This window comes from Cygnus atratus, chromosome 1, assembly GCF_013377495.2.
Source record: "Cygnus atratus isolate AKBS03 ecotype Queensland, Australia chromosome 1, CAtr_DNAZoo_HiC_assembly, whole genome shotgun sequence".
NCBI classification, from domain to species: domain Eukaryota; kingdom Metazoa; phylum Chordata; class Aves; order Anseriformes; family Anatidae; genus Cygnus; species Cygnus atratus.
In genome coordinates this window covers 6,191,356-6,212,525 of record NC_066362.1, presented here as the reverse complement: position 1 = coordinate 6,212,525, position 21,170 = coordinate 6,191,356, and the positions used below count along the sequence as shown (strand labels likewise).

The window sequence follows — 21,170 nt, the reverse complement described above, 5'->3', positions numbered from 1 at the left end:
CACATGCAGGTAAGTTTGCACAAACAACACCTGAAAATACTTCTTGAGAAAATGTAAACTCTTTGCTTGCAGCCTAGCAATAAATGTTAAAAGGAACGCAAAAGAAGGATTCCCACGCAAAGTTAAGAGTTCATAGGTGATTCATTCTTGATGTTGATGAAGGGAATGTTATCTTGGAGTGCTCCAGTGTGCCTGGGTTCTTAGTACTTGTGGGAGGGAAGCAGTGGGATGCCGTATGCCGCACTTGATATTGTGACCTCTTACAAACCATGTAAAGCATAATGACTGTTTATCAGGGGAAGGACATTTAATGTTTTTTACTTATGGCAGTGTAGCCCTCTTACTAAGAGAGCTCATGAGAGGAGATAAGTTAGTTTTTCATGCATGCCTTTTTCAGCGGCATGCTTTAATGAGTTAGAATAAGAAAGGAAACATCGGGCATTTTAGGGCCTAATGTACTTACTTTTCTTGAATTGTTCTTAAGTCATATTTACTGTGAGGTTGTTTGCTTGTGTGAAATATGCATGTCCTTGCCAGAAGCAAGACCTGTTTTACATAAGGCCCCATGCAACCACTCATCATTGCTACATGGACAGCCATCAGCCCCCTTCCTTCCCAACTCCCAAAGACAACCAGAGATCACAGAACAAAAAGATTGGGTGAGCAGCCAAGTAACAGTGACAAAAAGGACATCATGCAGAGCATCAGAGTGAGCAAGTGATACTGAGGAGGACATCCATTCCTGGGGGTACATTATGATGGGTCATGGACTGGCAATGACTAAGTACATTCCTTGCATTGCTGAAGGAAATGCAAGGAACAACAGCAGCTAAAAAAAAGGGAGGGGGAAAATGCAGCTGGACCAATCTCTTCCATTTCAGGCAAAGGTGAAGTCATCATAACAGAAACAATAAAAAATAAATTCTTCTTCAGGAAAATCTTGACCAAGGCTGAGAATGAGGAATAACGTTCTATCAACTATTGCCATCTACTTAGTTAGGGGATGTCAGGGTTCAAGATGTATTAGGATAGATGCCCATGCTCTGGTATTACAGCTGACTGACCGCACCATTCTCTTATACTTGCAAATTAAAAGCCAAAGACTTGCCTTCAGTTTAAAAGCAAGTATGCTGCTCTTAAGTCAATTTGACAATTCCTACAGACATTTTAATAGAACTATGTCTGTGGCAAACAGGCCTGTCTTACCATGATATTTCTGAATGAGGTTTTGTGTGTTGAGATGATATACCTGTTTTCAGACTCCCAAAATGAAAAAGGAGCCTCTCCTATAACATAGATAACCAGACACCCTGCTGACATTTCTTTTACCTTCCATTTGCCCTGCAAGAATAGGAGTCTTTTTGCAGGGACCCAAAAGACTTCACTTTGCAGAGCAAACTATGTGAAACTTTATTAAAGACTCCAGGACTGCATATGTATTATGAATGGAACTAGATCAACTTGACCCCCTTATTTTGCATATAGATTAAAAATAATTGTATCATCATTTTACAATTGGTAGTTTTTGTGAAATGATTATTGGGAAAGGCTGTCCACCACAGCAATAAATACTCACTGTTTACGGTACCTGCTAGTGCATTAATATTATTCAGTCCAACAGTGGCTCCAGCCAGTCCTTGAAGAGTACCCAGAGAAGTCAAAGAATTCATGGCCGCACCAGCTGTGGAATTAGCAGTTGATGCAGCCACTAAAAGGAAAAAAACAAGGCCATATTTTAGTTATTTTAGTTGATCACAAAACCACCCACTTACAATAATTTTGAGTGCAACAACAGGGCTACTTGCAAGAAAGAAAGAAAAAAAACATCAGACCAATAGAACAACCTTGCTCAAAATATCAGTAGTATGGAAAATTCATGGAAAGTGTTGATGAGCCTTGAATGGAAAAGACTGGATGACAAAACTTAGCACTGTGCTATTCGCGAACATAATGCAGAAACAGTAAGATTGAGATCAGTCACTTTCTCAAAAGTTTGTCAATCAGTCTAGCATTCCAGAGTGATCAGCTAGTCGGCTGAGATATTGCCACCTTTTAACAACCATCTTTGAAAATATAGTATTATTCATAATAATTTTGCTGCCATACATCAGCTTTTTGCTGTAGGCCCCTCAAGTGAAATTTGAATTATTCTGTAAGATACTACCCTCCTGTTATGGCTATAGGGCACCATATGAACACTATTTAGAGGCCTGAAGTTTACAAAAAGAAGAATTACATGCCAAACACAAAATGTAACTACTACCCAACTTATTGTGGGCTTTTAGGCTGGTCTACGTACGCAACTAGCCATGTATATGACCCCACAAATGGTATTGTATGCACCTCCAAAAGCTCTGCCAGAGGGGTGCTGAAGCTCAGGTGGATGAGAGGTCTTTGCTGCTATGATGCGGAGGGACTGCTGAGGGTGGGTGAGATGAATCCATCTAAAACTGTACGCTTAGGAAGAGAAAGACACTTGTTCTCTTGTCATAGAAAAGTAATAAGGCACCTTAGAAATGCCTAGCATTTAGGATGAACAAGAATTGTGTGTTTCACCCATAGAGGAGCTTTGAATAACCAGTGTGGATTAAAAATTTAACCTACAGGTTGGTAAAGTTATACCATGTGAATCATACTCATAAAAGCTGTGGAAGCAGTTAGGTATTTAGCTTGTCTCCAGAGCCCTACTTTAATGTATCAATCATAAAGACTCTTACTTTTCCCTTAAAAAAATGCATTATCTACTAAAAAGTGAACATTCAAAATCAGTGTTCTGTTGATGATTTACTGGAGGCACATCATGTCTACACCATGTTTTTTTGTTCCTACTCATTATGTAGCTGTGAAACGGTTAAGACCACTTTTATCTTGATGTTCTTTTGGGCTGTTGAACACACCAGATTGCCCAGCATGCCCTCAAGAAAGTGAAGTCGCTACAGTGTTCAGCATCCAGTAAGGAAAGTAGAAAGCTAATTTTTAAAACTCTGTGGGTAAACTTCAGAGGTCTAATCTACAAAGAACCCACCTTTACAACCTCAAGACCCACCAAAGACAAGCCTTTCCTCTCTCTTACTGTGCCTCAAAGTCCAAAGGACTCTCTTGGTGTGGGTGAGGAGAGATTTCCAGACTCTGAAGGATTCCTTGTCCCCACTTCCACCACATCTGCAATGTTAACTTGAGTTATTTTAAATGTTGCAGATAGAAGCAGCTTTGATTATTCAATCTCTCTCTGCAAGGCAATAAGCCAATAATGTCTTTGGTTAAAAAAAAAAGGTAATCCAAGAAAGAAGTAAAAAACCGCTTTTGTCAGATAATGTGAACACCAGCAGAGAAGACAGAAAAAAAATCAAAGGGAATGAATGTCAGTGAATTCCCTGTGACCAACATGGCTCTGTGTTTCTGTTCAAGTTCATTAACAGATCATTTAAATGAGGTACATAAACCTCAAATCTGAAGGATCTGATTGGTTATGACTGGGCTGACTCCCATCCATGTCTGTTTCAGAGGATTATTATCCTTTTCTCTTGAGGAAACACATATATTTAAGAAATGAGAGAAATGGGGGCTAGCAAATTGTTTGCCTGAAAATTACATTAAAGCTCTTGGGGGCAAATAACTCCTGTGAATGAGAGCCATACGCTTATGGATTGTCAACACATCTGTTAGAGAAGGCAGAAAAATCTGATTAAAACCTTCCCTCTTGAGCAGCCCACAGAGCGCATCGCAGAGGCTCTTATCATGGTCTCATTGCTCAAACACATGCTTTGGGGATGGCCAATATCTGGGGCCAACATCTCTTTTTTTTTTCTTTTATTCTTTTCAAGTTTCTCTGTTCCATCAGACAAACACAGAGCAGGTGCCTCAGTGATTCTCCCATTTGAAGTTGCAATGCAGATTATTTAGCTTCCCTAAATAATGACTTGGCACATAATCAATGTAAAATACTCGTTGGAGAACTGAAGAACCTCAGAAATCAGAGTTTTGTTGTTGCGGCTATTTCTTCTGCTTAGCAGCTATCTGTCTCACAGATCCACTGGGACAATGTTTTTTCCTATTTGGCTTATTATTTCTTTGAGGAAAAAGAAACTGAACAAATTGTGTGGTTTCCATTATCTTATTGAACATGGGCTGAACAGAAATGAAAGGAGCTCCTTTCATTAGGACACTTGTAAGCGATGGATCCAGCACCTTGCTGAATGAGGTATCCTGAGAGATTCCACACCAGTTACCTTCTCCTCTTTGACTGCATCCTGCGCATATGAAATGAAGATGAAGACAGTGATGAGCTAAAACATTATCATGAAGGGAGCCATAAGAGGACCAAGATTTAGAGACAGATGAAAATCTGTCACAAAATGCTGCATAAGATCAATAGATGAAGCAATGGTATTCCTTGTCCCCCAGAAACTTATAGGGAGATGAAACGAAGTCTTCAAGACTTTGAAAGTCTTACAAGACACATGTGGAGACTTAAGACAGCTGTAAGTTTTTACCTCATGAACTCCCAGAATATTTTGAAATTCATCTAAAGACAAGAACTATGTTTTCTCTGCCTTTTGTTCTTTCCTAGTTTCTTTCAACTAAAAAGTTGTAATGTATACTGAATGAAAGGGGAAAAAAAAGAAAAATCACATGCCTTGTGGTAACAGTAGATGACTGCACTACTTTGGGGGAACCTGGATATCTTTCTCATGTCAGCAAAGCTCTTGGGCTCCACAACTGCTTGGAGTAATGGCAAAGAAGTATAACACACTGTCTGAACAGTGTTATTCTATATTTATGGCTTTTAGTTGACCAGATGACAAAAATACATTGGATACCTACAGAATTTATGAATTGTTTTTACCAAGGTCCCCTGCCACCATATAAATTAAAAGAAAACATTTCACAACTCCCTCCATCCTCGACACCAGAACATTATTGTTCTGAATCGAATCACTTCGTAGCGGTGCTTAATAAACAGTAGACATCTGTCTCCAGGTACGTAGACAGCTTGACGTGTGGACACATACTGCTGCTAGGAATCACCCTCTTTGTGCTACTGGTTCACCAGCATTTGGAGGAAAACACAAAAAAAAGTGCCAATGACTTAGGCTTCTGGAGTCACTCCATATGGCACACCTTGAACCCACAACATTTGGTATATTATTTTTCTCTATATGTTGGAAATTTTATACCTGCTTCCTTAAAACCTATATACGTCAGAGACTTGATATGTTTCTGGGATAGCATTAAGTGAATTACCTGATACTGAAGCTAGGGGGAGAGATTCAGCAGAGTGGACTCCATCCTGATGAATACTGGCTGAATATACAATACTCAGAGAAGAACAGAGCTGCTCTTTATCTGTTGCACCTACCACTCCCTCATAATTTTAAGCCCTGGATAAACATCAGAACATGATGGATAGTGTTTTGTCTGCTCAAACAAACTTTTTCCTCTCTAATATCAGTCACTGGAATAAGCCAACAGCTTTCTCAAGGTCTCTGACTGTTGCTCAATCGGAGACTATTTGCCCTAATGAAGGAGTTACGGGGTTGAATCCTTTGGCCACTGTGAGAGTTCAGGCAAGATGTTCATCATATTCCCCACTGACCCTTAAATTCTATTAATATGTGAAAATAATATCACAGGATTGGAAAAAGAAGTCAGTTTAGACTTGTAAGAGTAAGGAGTTGTCCTGTGACTCGTAGAAAAATATGCAGTTTCCTGCAGATATGCTGGGTGCTGGTCACCTGTTGTCTTCTCCAGCCAGGACACATACAGAGACTTTACAGAACACTGTAGCATTTTCAACTGTGAAAGGTGAGAAGGTTAAAGATGTATATTTTACTACTAGAGACTAAAGTTTCTTCTTCACTGTTTCCTCTATTCCCACATTTCTGTGTCAGTCTCACAACTACTTCCCTCTTTTTTCTTTCAAACTACTCAACTTCACTTTAATAAATAGCCAGACTCCCCCAAATAATATAAATAATGTTATTAAGAAGCTGAGAAATGGAGGAGAGCATGCCGCAGTCCTCCTCCCTAACACCCCAAATCCTTCCTGATCCCAGCCATTTGATCTTCCCATGCTTCCTCCCTTTAATTGATGAAATTTTTGCTACAAGACTTATTATGAATAAAGAGACTTGGCCTTTGGTTAATATATTCTTTAACAGATCTCTCTTTGATATAGGAAATGTATTTCGATTTGGAGTGGATGCTGTACACAGGATAGATATTTATATTTAACTACCACTGTTGCTTTCATAGAGATTTTTAAGGCTGGAAATAGATTTTCATCTATTCTTCTCAACATTTTAATTTCTGCATGTAACAGGTTACAGCACCTTTTAGGTCAGAGGTTTTTTTTTTTTTTATTTCAAGAAATCTAAATGAGCAATGAGCTGTTTCCCTTTTTATATAAACAGCATTTCAACACAATTTCTAAAAACTGCCAACCTAGAAAAACAACCAGTATTAGCATATAAACTTTTGGCCATTGTGTTGGCTAGCTTAAATCCACAGAGTCATAATGATTTACACCATCTGGATTTACATCAGCTGGAAAACCAGGTTCAGCATCTAGGAAAGGCAGTGATGTGGAAATATTTCTTTGGCTTTGCTGTGCACACTGTGGACGGGATTAATTTCTCCATCATTGGCTGTCTCATAGTTAGTTTGACCTATTCTAGTCAAAGCTATTCTTCTGGACTGTCTCTGAGGTTAAGATAACTCTAACCTCAATGCTCTACCTTTAGCTTTCTTTCTTAGGATGAGCTGAATTGCCCTCTGGAAGTGCCCCTGAGTCCACTGACTGAGATGGTAGACACAACCTTAAACGCAGGTAGACATAGGTGGACATAGACCCTACAGAGATGTAACATGATGAGGGGTGGATCCTGCCTTTCCTGTTGGCCATATGTTGTGTTACAGACCTGTGATCTTTAGGTGAGGGGTCTGCTTTTGTCCTGCATACAGAACTGATGCCAAACTACGCAAACACTGAAATTTCAGTGTAATCCCCTCCTTCAAATCTTGAGCTCATGGAATTGCCTGATGCTGGGTAATCCTGAGCTAGTATGCAAAGGATGTGCACTTTTCTGCAAACCCACCTGATCCGAAAAAGGAGCTAGACAGCAGAGACTTATGCAGTGCTACAGTACAGGTTACACGAAGTAGCATGGCCTTGCACAAGAGCATGCACACTGAGCTACTGTGTGCTGCTGCTGCCTTTCCCAGTTCTTCCTCAAACTTCTTGCGCTACTTTGGACAAAGCATTCACTATGTTTGTTGCACGACAGGGTTGATTCTGCTGCTTCCCATTTGCTGGCTTGTCTCTTAGAAGGCTGTAACTTGGAGGCACGGGTACATTTTTATCATCCCTATTTACTTCCTATGCTTAAGACGAAGGAATATCCTTGACAGGGCTCCTAAGTATGAATACAAAACCCAAAGACCTGTGTTCATCTGTACTACAGACTTCACGCAGTACAGACTTGTAGTAGAGACTTGGGTAAATATCCCACCCCCTCAGCCATGTCACTGGGCCAATTTATAAAATCCTACTCCCCGACAGAGAAACCCAACTGGAGGGCCCAGGAAGGCTGCCTGGGCACTTGGTGATGAGACAAAATACTACATTAACACACCCTCTCACTGCTGCTCTGAATAAAAAGACCTATTTAAATTACACATTTATTGCTATGATTTTGTAGCAGGATGGTTTAAAGTGTGTGTTAGACCACATTCTTTCCTTAATTTATTTGGTAAATATCTGAATAATAAAGAACTCCAATGACTTCTCAGCAAAGCCATATTCCACAGAAAAAAAAGGGCTTCTTGGAAACTCCATACTATGTTCGCTAACTTGGCACTACTTTCATAATATCAGTAGGCTGTGCACTCCTGCCATTCCTCTTTGCCTTGTCCTGCTCCATTCCTCCTCTTCCAGCACCAGCATGCTGTCTGGAAATGAAACAGTCACACCGCTGGCCCGGTATTAAGGTATTAAAAATATCAGAGAGGCATTTCAAAGATTATAAGAGACGTTTCTTTTTGGAAGCATTATTTTGGTTTTAGGGCAGGACTACAAGAGAGAATGGGCAAAGAAAAGTAAGGGCAGCTTCCTCTCTGCCTGCTTGGAGGGTTGCTGTAGACCTTCACCCACTCCATCCATGTGGAGAGAAGAGCTAATGCTTCTGGAGCAGAATCAGCTTTCTGGTGCTGCGGGGCTTCAGGGCAGCTCCAAGACTGGCTTAACTAAACTGGCACTTTCCAAATAGAGATTCACTACAATAACTATGTCATCCCTGCTGACAGCTTTCCTTTAGGCAGCTCTCGGCTACACTCCACAATTGCCTGTCACTACCTAATGCACAGCACAACAGGAAGCTCAACATTTACTTTGATATCAGTTACCTGCTTATCTGCTTTCTGGTCACATCCTGCTTAGTCAGTTGTAGAAGATGTGCATATGTTAAAAAGCAAAGCGCACTGCTCAGCTGTGAAACACAACTTTGTTCTTGTTGTTTTACTTAATGGAGAGTTAAAATAATTCAGTGTTGGAAGCACTTTGCTCCGGTTAAGATGATGCAGTGGTGCACCAGGGATCAATACTACCCAAAAATTTAAGGTTCAGCATCTCTATGACTCTAAGCATGAGAAGCTGCAGAGAAAACAAACTTTCTTTTGGGAGAGACTCCCGTCAAATTTGTATTGGCAGTTTTCTGAGTCCAGAGTCTTCTTTCTTGTCATGAATTGCAGTGTATTTCTGATTCTCTGCTGCCTTCCTGAGCCCACTGACTCCAAAGACGAGATAAAATCTGACTTAATTTGCTCCTGACTAAAGGGTTGCAAGTCGAAGAGACCAAGACAGGCGGAGTTGAACAACCTTAATAAATTTAATGACAGATGCAAAGTCCTGCACCTGCAGAGGAGTAATCTCTTTCAACGACACAGGCTGGGGATGGATGGGCTGGGGAGGAGCTCTGCTGAAAAAGATCTAAGGGTCCTGGTGCATGCCCTGGCAGCTAGGAAAGCCAACAGTGTCCTTGGTTGTATGGACAGGAGCAGAGCGAGGAGATCCAGCTGATTTTTCCTGTTACTAAGCACTTGCTAGGTCTTATTTAAGTCCTACATCTAGTTTTGGGCTCCTGATTGCAAGGAAAACATTGATCAACTGAAGAGAGTTCAGTGGAAGGACACCAAGGTGGCTGAAGCACTCGTCCTGGAAGGAGACATGGAGGGAGTTGGGCTTGTTCAGGCCAAAGAGATGGCTTCAGGGCATCCTAACAGCAGCAGCCCCTCAGTACCTGCAAGGAGGTCATCAGGAAGACTGAGCTGCGTTGTTCACAGTAGTGTGTGGTAGGAGGATGAGAGGTAAATTGAGACAAGAGAGGTTCAGTCTGGATATAGGGAAAACCCTTTCTCTCTGAAGTTGGTCAAGCATTGGAATAGATTACTCACATTGCCCAGTCTGTGTCCTTGGAGGTTTTTAAGACCTGCCTGAATCAAGCTCCAAGCAGCCTGGTCTGACTTCACACTGACCCTGCTTTGAGTAGGGGCTGGACTACAGATACCCTGAAGGACCTTCCAACCTCCATTATCTACAAAAAGTAGAACAGTGTAGCAGAAAAGCACAAAACGTCAGGTAACACTGAGGCAGAATGAAAGAAAGCTGAAGAATGGATATGGGTTGGTAGAAAACTGAACAAGAGATCTGGCTTCTGTTTACAGATCTGTTTACAGGAATAGAGGATGACTCTGAATATTCCACTTACCTCTCATCTGTGCTTATGATTCTAGTCTGCCCCAAGTATTTTGTGAGTAAACTGTCCAGGGCTTGATCTACATTTAACTAAAGGAAGATCTGACCTTGCATGATTCCTTTGGATTTTAGATTCCTGTTAGTTTCCTTTAGATTTGGCAATGTGCAACAGAAAATAAAATTGTAGCAGAACAGAAAGAAAGGATTTTAAAAAATTATGAAAAGAGAATACATACAGTAAGAGAAGAAAATCAAAATTATGTTAATACTTCTAACATCTCCCCAGTCAGTGATGTAGAAGAAAGTAATGGTAAGAGTTGGGGACAAATGGAAAAGAAATACTAATTCTAAGGAAAAAATCTTTAATTTTAGCAAGTTGAATTTAATTTTTTTTTTGTTTACTACCCAAAATCTCTTGGGTAAACAGAATATTCTTTGTCCCTTTGTTAGTACAAGAGGGATAATAAAGCTAAGAGACAACACTGGCTGGATTTAAGGATAATCAGATTAAGGCTGTGTTTTCTGTTTCCTTTCTAAGCTTTAGTTGCAAAAACCAATGATGTTTGCAATGATGTCTTGCAAACGGTATCTAAACAATATGAACACCTGCTGGCCCAAGTAAAGGACTAAGGATATTGGCCAAAGTTTGGTTCTGTTGTCTTTGCAAAGTCTGTGCAAAGCTTCCAACTTTGTTCTGATCTATAACATCTTATTTTGGTTGTAGCACTCTCTTAAACAGAGAAAAATGGCACTCGGCTGTAGGAGTTTCTTGTGTAGCAGTGAATCTGGATCGCCAGACTGGTGTAGACTGGTGTTCTGCTGGATTCTGGCCTGACCTGGTCTTGTTTAAGATGTTTAAGGTCAGTCAACTAAGGTGCATTAACCGTAACTGGTTGCTTTAAGGAGATGGAGGCTACAAACTTCACTCCTAAACATGAATTAACTATCTCCTATGGAAAAGAGAAGCAATTCAAGCATAGGGATGATGGAGCTTATGAAATGAGCATCATAGACACGGGTATGGGGGAGAAGCAGGCAAGTCAATCACACCGCCCATGTGACATTGCTCTCAGGAATTTGCAGTTGTGTTTCTGTCTGAAATAAGCACACACTACAGGCTCTGACTGCATAAGGAACATTTTAAAGGGGAAGAATAATTAACTGATGACAGAGGCATCATCATTATTAGATAATCACAACCCAGGGGCATTAACAAACGTTGAGTGTCTCTAATCCCATGGGGTCTAATTATTCTGTGATAATAACCACACCTCCAAGTTTTAATTTATTCTTATAGAGAATTGGGGGGAGGGAGGTAGAGGAAAGGGGGGCATTTTAATATTTTTGCTGAAAGAAGATGCGGCTGGCCTTTCAAAAGGGCTCATCAGTATTCTAATCTAACTAGTGCCTGTGACTGGCATTAAATTGTCTGCCCTTTACGGTGATCTTGAGCCAATCTGAGCATTCACCCTCATACAAACTGATGGTCTGCCAGTTGCTAACATAGCCCCAGCACCAGTTCTGCTTCTCGGGGCTATTTTTGGCAAAGGAGAGGTGGATTTTCCTGCTCCGGGGAGGTTAATTCTCTATCAGGTTCTCTGACAAACACAATGGCCACAGTGTGGAAAGACGAGTAAAAACTTGATCATTTTCTGGTATCTGGGAAGTGCTGTCTGACATGTCAAAAAGGAAGATTCTAGTAAGTTTAAGCGCTCTGCCTGTGCTTGGAAAGAATAAAGTAAAAGTGACAGATGCTCTCCAGGGAAAGAGAACCAAAAAAGCAAGAGAGCAAGAAAGAGTCGGGGGAAACGAGAATGACATTATGGAGAGACATACACTAATATCACAGTCTTCCCTGAATAAGTCAATGTCCCTCTATTTCCTCATTACTCACAGGTGAACGATCCCTATGAAAGATTACCCATGTCTTCTCAGGGTGCAGGAAAAGAGAAACACTACTGAGGAATGGAAGAAGGGAGAGCAGTCTCTCAATGTCTGATTGCATCTGTGTCATGCACATGCACATGCACATGCAATTGAGACTAAGCAAGAAAGAGGGGGATAAGGAGAGAAAAAGACGAATCTTTCCCCATGGTGATCCTTCTGGCTGAAGGTGGCTTTCTGAAAACTGCTTTATATTTCACAGTGTCCTGTGAGTGCATGCTCACACACAAGAAACAAACAAACAAACATAACCAACCCAAAACACAGAGAGGTGAACCAAGTTATTCAAATTCTTTGTAAAGACTTTGCTAAGGTTTCCAAGAACTGGAGACTTAATTTAGACTCCTAAATACACACTCTGCAGGACTGCATTGGGCCACTGAAGGCTAAGGAAGCTCTCTGAGCTTGGGACAAGTGAAAATCAGGGTCACTTATGTTAAGCACTATGTCATTTATGCTAACACTTAGCTTCACATTTCTGATTGTCCTTAAATTACAGTGTTTACACTAAGCAACTTCCACAGCTCCCCAGAGGAGGAGGAGAACACAGAGCAAACAAAAGCACTAAAGGTATGGTAGACAAAGCTATCGGCTGGCTACTTTTGTTGTCTTCTATTTTTCTGCTACACAAATTCTCTACAAACCTGTCTATCCAAAAGAAGCCCATTATTTTAGGAAACAAGGGATTACTTATTGGACATACCTGCGTGAATCTATGCTGTTGTGTTTAAGAGTATATTTTCCTTTGAAAATATGAAGATGGAAAGAGAAACTAAAAAGCAAGTTAATATTTTGGGCCAGTTCCACACTGAAGCTTCTGTTCTGTTGAAATGCATTATTTGGTGAAGACTATCCACCTCCTGTGTGAACTGAAAGTCATACATCTCATTTCAGTGCTTTGCCTGAAACACATTGTGCATTCTTGACAGCAGACCACAATGATAAATCTCTTTTGGTTTTGGTTGGGAAATACATTAAAGAGGCAGGGGAAGACAATAGGGCACAGAGGTCTGGTTTGGGTTAAACTTCATAGCTGCCTGTTAGACATTTACAACTGTACCTGTAACTAAATGAAATCAAACCAAACTGAAATCTCACAATACGAAGAAAACGAAGGCTAATTACTGTGCATTTACGACTTTGTTTTACTCAGTGGGGCCAAGGGCCATGGCCTGTTTTCACTGAAGTACCACTGACTTCACATCAAAACCAGAATGTTATCATTTCTGTGGGGAACATCCAGCTGTGCTCTCATGCTTGTTCCTGCTATCTCGCACTTTTTGGAGTAAGCTATTGTCCGGGTGCTCACACCCCAGTGCTGCAGTGACCTCCGTGCAGAGCCACTTCAGCGTACAACCAGTTCTCAGTCCCTTTCCAAAGAATTTCTGATCTGGAATTAATGACGCTCCACCTGAGGCCAGGGTCTCCTGCCTGCAGTACAGGTTCTGTCACACCGCTCCCAACAGGTCTGTGACATCTTTGACATACTTTCACCACTATGTAATAACAAACAACAACCAGTAGCATCTCTCCATAAAAAAGAGTTAGTGTCAGGAGAGCCCAGGCCTATAGTTCGAGGTAAGCCATGCTTTTGTTGTAAGAATAATCAAATCACACACATAGGCAAGTTTCCATCCTAGTATGTGGGAGATGATATCCTGATTCATCTTCATTTTCACCTCTCTGATACATCTGTCTAAAGATCAGGCAAACAGTCCTTTGGAGGTGTTTGTCTTTCCAATGCTACAGGATGTGCCTAAAAGATTTGTTTAGTTCAGATACTTAGGAGTTCTATCCATGCTATCTTAGAATAGACATGAGATAAACTGATATATTGATATTTTGAAAAGTTCAGAATACACAGACAAAGGAATTACAAGTCCAGAAAATGCATGGATAATAATTTCTATGGAGGAAGGGATTTTTAGCGGGGTGTGCAAGCACAACCTCATTGTAATACCATGACCCAGTGGGTAGTCATTCACCTTGGCAAACAATGGAACTTGAGGACTACCTGGTCTCATGCAAAATTACTTTCCCAGCTCCTTTGCAGACCATTCATAAAGTCATATGCAGATCAATGTGGCACTGGTTATTTTAATTCATATTGCATATTTTTGCTCTGTGAACAGCAAAGGCCGTCAGTAAAGAAGTCAAGGGTTTCATTTATTTGGTTTTAAACTCATGCAGTTGTTGGAGATACTTGGGTTTGGCCAATGCATAAAATAAATCAATGGCTCCATATTCAATGAACTAGATCTTTTCAGACAATGCTGCAACAACATTCACAAACTCAAATTCCCACTATATTCCATAATCTATCCTGCCTCAGGAAAGTAGACTATGAGTATCTATGGACACAAGCACAATTCTCTAGGGCTGTAGGAGCAGTGCTGGCAGTAGTAAATGTTAAATAGTTGAAAGCTCCTTCAAGTGCTTGACTTTTGCTAAGATTTGGATTGTTTTCTGAATATTATGAGCTCCAGCATTTTCTTGGCTTGGACTTGCTGCAAGATATATAGCATATAAACTCACATATCTACCTGCGTAGCCAAGCTGATAGTATCATGTTTCTCTAGTAGAAAACAACTCTGAATGAGCTTGAAATACTACTTCCAACAAAAAGAGAAAAACAGCCTTCTTACAGATTGGGATTCTTGTGGACTAAAACAGAGATTAAGAGTCAGGTAGAGACACACTTTCAAAATATAATGTGTTACAAAGTGTTATTTGTATACTGCAAGCAAAGTAAATCCTGAAATGTGCTAAGGCAATGGATTTAATACTTTAGGACGATGATAATGTACTAATGTTTAAAAAACAAACATGTCTCCTGTTGAATTAGATCCTACTAATCCATGGTTTAGTACTGTACAATGTTTCCTAAAAAAAACAACAACAAAAAAACAACCCAAAGAATTAACCAGCACAATGCTTCACTGAAAAATATGCACACATTTCTGTCCTTCAACCATGGTGATTATGCAATTCTAAGGAAACAGAAAGGTATTTTTCTGTGCCAAAAATTCATAAGATGTTAACGTTTATTCCAAAGAAGAGGCAAGGAGCTTTTCAAAAATGTGTCTTCCTGCAGTTGTCGGGCAGCCTCACACTTCTCCACTGACAGGTTCTGCCCACTCTAAACGCAGCCGTTCAGTAACCAACCTTCCCTAAGATCCTTTAGGCTGAATTAATATACCCCTGCTCAGAAAACTTCTTGCTAGGAGAATATACAATGACCCGTTTTTTACGGGACAAATGTGCAAAGGGGTAATTCTGGTGGTTAATCAGTGGGCTGCCTGCTGCCACCTGCATCCTTCAGGTTCGTTTTTCCACCTGATCAGGGAGAGACACTGCTGTTCCAGGGATGCTCCACGAGAATTCATCATCCCCCTCCTCTCCTTCCACTGCACTGGGGCTCTGGTAGATTTTTAGCCACAATTCCTCTTTAGGCATTTTAGACATTTTGAAACATTATTAAAAATACAAATATAGGCCAAATTCATGCCCAGTCCCCTAGTTTTGGCTCCAATAAGTACGCTTGGATGCCTACTTACAGGTGACCTAATTGTAAGATGGGCTTAGCACCAATGTATTTCTCTAACAAGCAGCATCATCTCTGGGCACTAAGAGCAGTCACAATCAATTCATTTATTTAGAAGCCCAACTACGGACTCAGAAACTTAACACAAAGTGGGTAAGCCTGGCTGACACACAACAGTTCAGTAACATACTTCTTCCGTTACAGACAGCAATCTCCCTGAACTATGAAATTAAGTGTCAGGCACTGGGTGGTGGGCATGCTAAGGCAAGATTTTCCTCTATGGCTTCCTTGCAAACACCTAGTTTGAAAAAACTGGTGTTGAGATCAGGGTTAAGACATTGATTGCTCTGTGCTCAGAGCACTAAGATAATGATGCTAATAATATAACTAGATTTAAGGGTAAAATTGAAAATCACACACTTGGGTTGTTTAAGCATCCATCTGTCTGAGGCATCTATTTAGTATGTACACTGTATATGTAAACCTTTATTTAAGATATGTGTTACATTTACCAACTTTTTTATCCTAAAAATAACTAACATTATGCTAGGGAAATTTCCTATGTACTGCAAAACAAATTAAGCTTATTTTAAATGATTTTATAATTACAGAACCTGCATTAATTCCACATGAAATGGTACAAAAATAATCAATTTGTACTACAGTATAGAAAGTGCCATTCTGCATTTTAAACTGATCTTTTCTAACATGAAACATCTAGTCCAATTCATTCTTTAGCAAACTGTCAGACCTGCCTACACACCTACTGGTAGGGTTATTTTTGGATCATCCTAGAAGCAAATCACAGCTATCTCAGTGGGTGTACTGGCCTCTAACAAAATGTCACGGTGGCAGACTTGCACTGCTGATTGGAGAAAAACGTATTGTACTGAAGTGAACAAAAAGAGAATCTTCTAAGAATGACTATTTGAACATTCTCCACTGCTTCTCAGCTGAACCATGTTGTATATTCTATAAAATCTCTAACATTTCAACAATTGTGTTCACAACATGAATACCTTCAACTAACAAAGAAAATTTTTATGATGTATTAGGGGGTAGACAAAATAATGAACCACGGATGCTAACTGTAAGTTATAATTCTCTGCTTTTAGCAGGGTTCAGAAAGGATGAATTAATTCTTTCAGGACAGACACTAATGGTAATCCTTTCTTTCTTTCCTTCTTTCTTTCCTTCTTTCTTTCCTTCTTTCTTTCCTTCTTTCTTTCCTTCTTTCTTTCTTTCTCAGTTTATTCTATACTTCAGAGAGTTCCTTTATATTTAGGGGGGCTGTTATACTCCAATGTCAGCATCTGTCTGAAAATGAGTATTTTTAGACTTTTGTGCTTAGGAGGACTTTTTTCAACTTAAGAGTTAATGGGTAAATTCTGATATAATATGGCCAAAACTGGGCTTGATTTGAAGAGACTGTTAAAGAAAAAAGTCTTACTTTCTACACTGTATGTATTTTTTGCACAAAGATTTCCTTTTAGGTTCACACAGCAGATAAACCTGAAAAGCTTTGTTACTGAAGCATGAATAGCTAGTTCAGCTGTGTGAATATATAATAGTTTAGAGAATCAAATAATCATGAAAATGTCATGGAAAATCAAGGCTCCTAAGTCTGAAACTGAATTAGCTTCTGGTTTAGCAATTCTATCCCCCCACAGCTCAGAATTTATATTGAGTATGTTTATGCAGATAAATTTGGATGTATAATTAGATGTTTTGTCTCTTCATTTGCACATAGAAGAGCTTTCCTACTGGTTATTGAAAAAACATTTATGCATGAATTTTAAGAAATAAAATTGAAACAAGCCCACAGAAGCAGTGGAATCTCCATTCTTGGCGATGTTCAATCCTTGACTGAATGCAGAGTTCACCAACCTGCTCTAAGTGTTTCTGCCTTGAGCAGGAGCCCAAAGTAGAGACCTTGGGAAAAGACTCTTCCAGCCTGCATGATTTTGTGACTCTCATGTTATGGCATTAAACAAGAAAAAACCTATGCAGTGATGGAAAAGGACAAGATGACAAAGTAAGTTGGTATCTAAAACCCGACTTCCATATTCTTATTCCTTTTTAGAGTGCAAAAACTTTTTCTGCTGTTGCTTAATATCAGTTTGCAAAAAGATCAGGAGCTTCATAGCTCTTGATATCAGGAAAGTATCAAGGCTGTACTACCCATGAAGACCAGAAAAAAATACTATCTGTGGGAAAATTAGGGTAATGGGTCAACTGAGGCAAAGGAAATGTCAGACTGTTAAAGACAGATACATCCTGGGCTCATATGTCCGCCCTTCATGTCTACCTCTGAAGTAGCAGGCTCTCTGTGGGCTCTGTGCTAGTCCATGTGTTTGCAGGATGTGGAAAGGATGTTCTCTGGAGGAGAGGACAAGGTTCCTGACACTCAGCTGAGATTTGTCCTGCCTAAATTACAATATTTACACTGCTAATATCTACACCTGAGGTAGTTCCTCCAAACTCCCTTCTGAGTTACTAGGAAATGCAAACTTCTGAGACCCAACCAAGGCAGAGTTGAGACAAACTGGCTCAGACAACGTACATGGCCGCATGGAGTTGGGTAAAAACTACCCCAAGGCCAAACCCTTACATTATGAAGTACTACAGCTACATGCCTTTAAAACAGGAAAGTATTGTAAGTAAGTGAAACGAAAAGAAATTGAAGAATTAATTAACTAAATAGAGGTGATTAAAGTAAATAAAAGAAACAATTATCATATCAAAATAAAAGACAAGGAAGATGATTAAATGAGTCTTCAAAAGACCCGTGAGAAACTCATGAAAGACATAATATGCATTTTACCTGTTTTTTATTCTTTCATGATTTCATTTTCATTTTTATTCACTACCATCTGATAATTGCAAGAAACAGTTACTTTAACCATGGGCAATTTAAACCATTTTAATTTTTTTTCCAGGGCCAAGAGACAAAAGAACCTATTTATTGCCTGAGGGGATTTTTACTAAAATGAAAGCTTAATCTTTCATGTTTTTTTAAGCAAAGGCTTTTAAAAAATCATTTCTAACAATGCTGTAGGGAGAGACTTCCATGGGTATGCAAAATTGAAATTATAAATTTACAATTATAAAAAAATTAATAGTTTGGGGGATTGCATTGTCTCTGTTCTTTCTGAATGAATAGCGTTTCAAGCTTAAGAGAAAGTACTTAGCACATGGAGGAGAATGAGTGTCCTTAAACTCTCTAGCGGTCAAAGCTCTTTAGTAAGTATACAGAACATATGAGATCATTGGCATTTAATTTGTTTGGAGATATGTGACTGTATGAACCTTGAAGGAGTTTCATACAAATTGAACAGTTACTATTAGGTACTGAATATTTTTCTTTTCCTTGTTGATATATTGCCATTAGAAGCCAGCAGCAAAACTTGACATTCTCAAATATCAGATACCATGTTGGTTTCTCACCTCTTGGCCTGTTTTTCTGTGTTGCCAATGCACCAAAGACGGTCTCACCTCCATCCTCACCTTAGTAGTTTGATGTATTGAAGGTTGCTAATCTTATCTATGTAAAATTAAGCTGCCAGATGAATTTGAACTGACACAACCACAAGTTGGGGCTCTTATGACAGATGTCTACAAAGGACAAACCAAGAGCTCTTGGTCAAAGACAGATACAGGAGAGATATTCAGGAGTGATACAGTTACATATCGGTAAAAACATGGACGTGATTTATGTGATGTGGCTGCCACAGTTTAAGGCATATTAGAAATACATGCTCATGCCTATCCCATTTCAGTGCAGTATTTTGGCTTTAACAGAATCAAGAAAATGATTAAATTTAAGCATGTACCTTTGCACTCTCCTAAATTTGGGCAGCTTTCTGAACTGAGAAATATTAATTTAATACATTATCTGGAGAGACACAAACATTTCTTCCTGGGCTTAGTGAAGACTGAAATCAGACAAAATAATTTACACTTATGAAACACAACAAACTGAAGTGTTCTATTAAAAGAAAACTAGACCAAAAAAATACCCACAAGGCTTCCAAACATCCACAGACTGAAAGGCAGATTTAAATGTTTTCTGCCAACATATTTCAAGTTCTAATGGAAATACTTTGAGCTACTACTGAAAGCTTTATTGAACTAAACTCAGTTTACATAGAACAGAGAAGAATCATTGAAGATATTATTCAGGTTTACAAAATATTTAATAGGGTGGAGAATGTGGAACAAGATAAGAAAGGTTAAACTGAAGGACATTTTAACAGGGATTGGTTTTAGGCAGCTGTGCAACACAGACAGGTTAATGAACCTATTAGATATAGACTTTCTCTTGGGTATGCCAATCTATCTAATATTAAAAACCTTTGTGTACAGCTACTAACTCTCTATCAGACTTTCAAAAGCAATTGTCATTCTTAATACACTATTTCAGAGGCTAACCATCCATGATTTTTTGGAAAATACCGCATCTTCAATGTGTCAGCCAGAATCATTAATATCTTTGGAAAAACCTTGATATCTGTTCCAAGATGGCACCCTGAGCACTGCTACGCTGTTGTTATCTCAAACAAGTATCTGTCCAGTCCAGCCAAAACACCTTCCTAAGCATGTGCTTCTGCAGACTTGGACATTGCCTGATACCACTCATCTTTCCAGGCACTCAGCAGGCTGGAGACCAACACAGCCAGGCTGGGTAAGGAGATTGTGTTGGAGAGGGAGAGAGAAAAAAACGTGGACCTTAACCGTGAATTCAAGTCCTGTGTTAACACGGCATAGCAAAGAGCACTGCAGAAACATGCTGCTGCCTGAGGATCTTGTGCCCCTTTGCTGTAGATGATAGGAAAGTTCACTTCCAGACCCTCTGTGCTGCAGTGCAGTACATTTAGTTGTCCTGAGAAGTCTTGTCAGTGTAGCTCAAGAGATGCTGCGTATGCCTTGGGAGGACAGGCTACTCAGACATTTAACAGCTAAACTGCAGAGATATTACACAGCACGCATGAAATGCAACATTTCCGCTTCTCTAAATGTGTGACATTTAGACAGGAGCAGCGCAGAAGCACTGACACTCAGACTACCCTTTTGCAATGTGTTAAGACCCAGCTCTGGGATGGAGAGAAGAGTTTGCTGATTTTTTTTTTTTTAAAATAAATCATCCAAACAAAATCATTTTGACCCAACCTGCTCCTCAGAGCTGTTGTGGCTGATTATTTTTAGGTCGATATGAAGCTCACACCAGAAACAGGAAAATGCTGCACAAACTTACTATTTAGTCAAGCTGCCTTCCATTTAACCTCTCCCCCAAACGAACAATAAAACTGTAATATAGCAGGAAGCATTGGCCAGCTTTAACACCCGGCAACACACTCAGTCCCAGTTCTATTGTGCAGTGAAGACTGTTTTCCTTACTGATGAGCTCAAACCGTCTGCCATGAATTACTTTTTCATGGGAAATAAATACACACTTAAACAAGATTAAACACAAATGTTCTTTAGTGGTGTCTAAAATAATACGAATGTTTTTTAGAACAGCAATAAACACACTTCATGATGCAAATAATTACACCCTGCAGCCTTTATGTAAAGATAAGTGGCCAGATTCTTGACTCAGCTTCTTCACTGTAAATCCAGAGTAACTACACTGAATCAACACCTCTCTCCATGGATTCTAGAGATACTGAAGTGGTACTGAGCCCTGGATCTGCCCTGTCTTAGTGGGAAGGGTTATGCATACATGGGAAGTGCATGGCTGAATGCCTATACGGTGGTAATGGAGGCACCACCATCTCTTAACCTGTCCCTCATTCCCCCATACAGTTTAGGGTAATGAAGTCAGATTCTGGCTGTGGACTTCTTGAACATCTGATATCACTTCTTCAGGACCAGAAGAAATCTCTACAGAAAGCTCTACAGCTACAGCAAAGAAAAGAGAAGGAAAAAAGA

The 21,170-nt window shown here is 39.7% G+C and overlaps 1 protein-coding gene across 13 annotated transcripts in view; it reads right to left on the bottom strand.

The window, feature by feature from the left end:
- Positions 1–21,170, bottom strand: part of CELF2 (CUGBP Elav-like family member 2) — a 371,782-nt gene that overhangs the window by 18,065 nt on the left and 332,547 nt on the right. For 7 of the 13 annotated variants that reach the window (XM_035549355.2, XM_050708246.1, XM_050708248.1 and 4 more), the window contains one exon: positions 1,577–1,708. In XM_035549355.2, coding sequence (XP_035405248.1) covers positions 1,577–1,708 — 132 coding nt within the window. The remainder of the gene's footprint in view (positions 1–1,576; positions 1,709–21,170) is intronic. The other 6 variants (XM_050708247.1, XM_035549356.2, XM_050708251.1 and 3 more) reach the window with 1 other exon arrangement.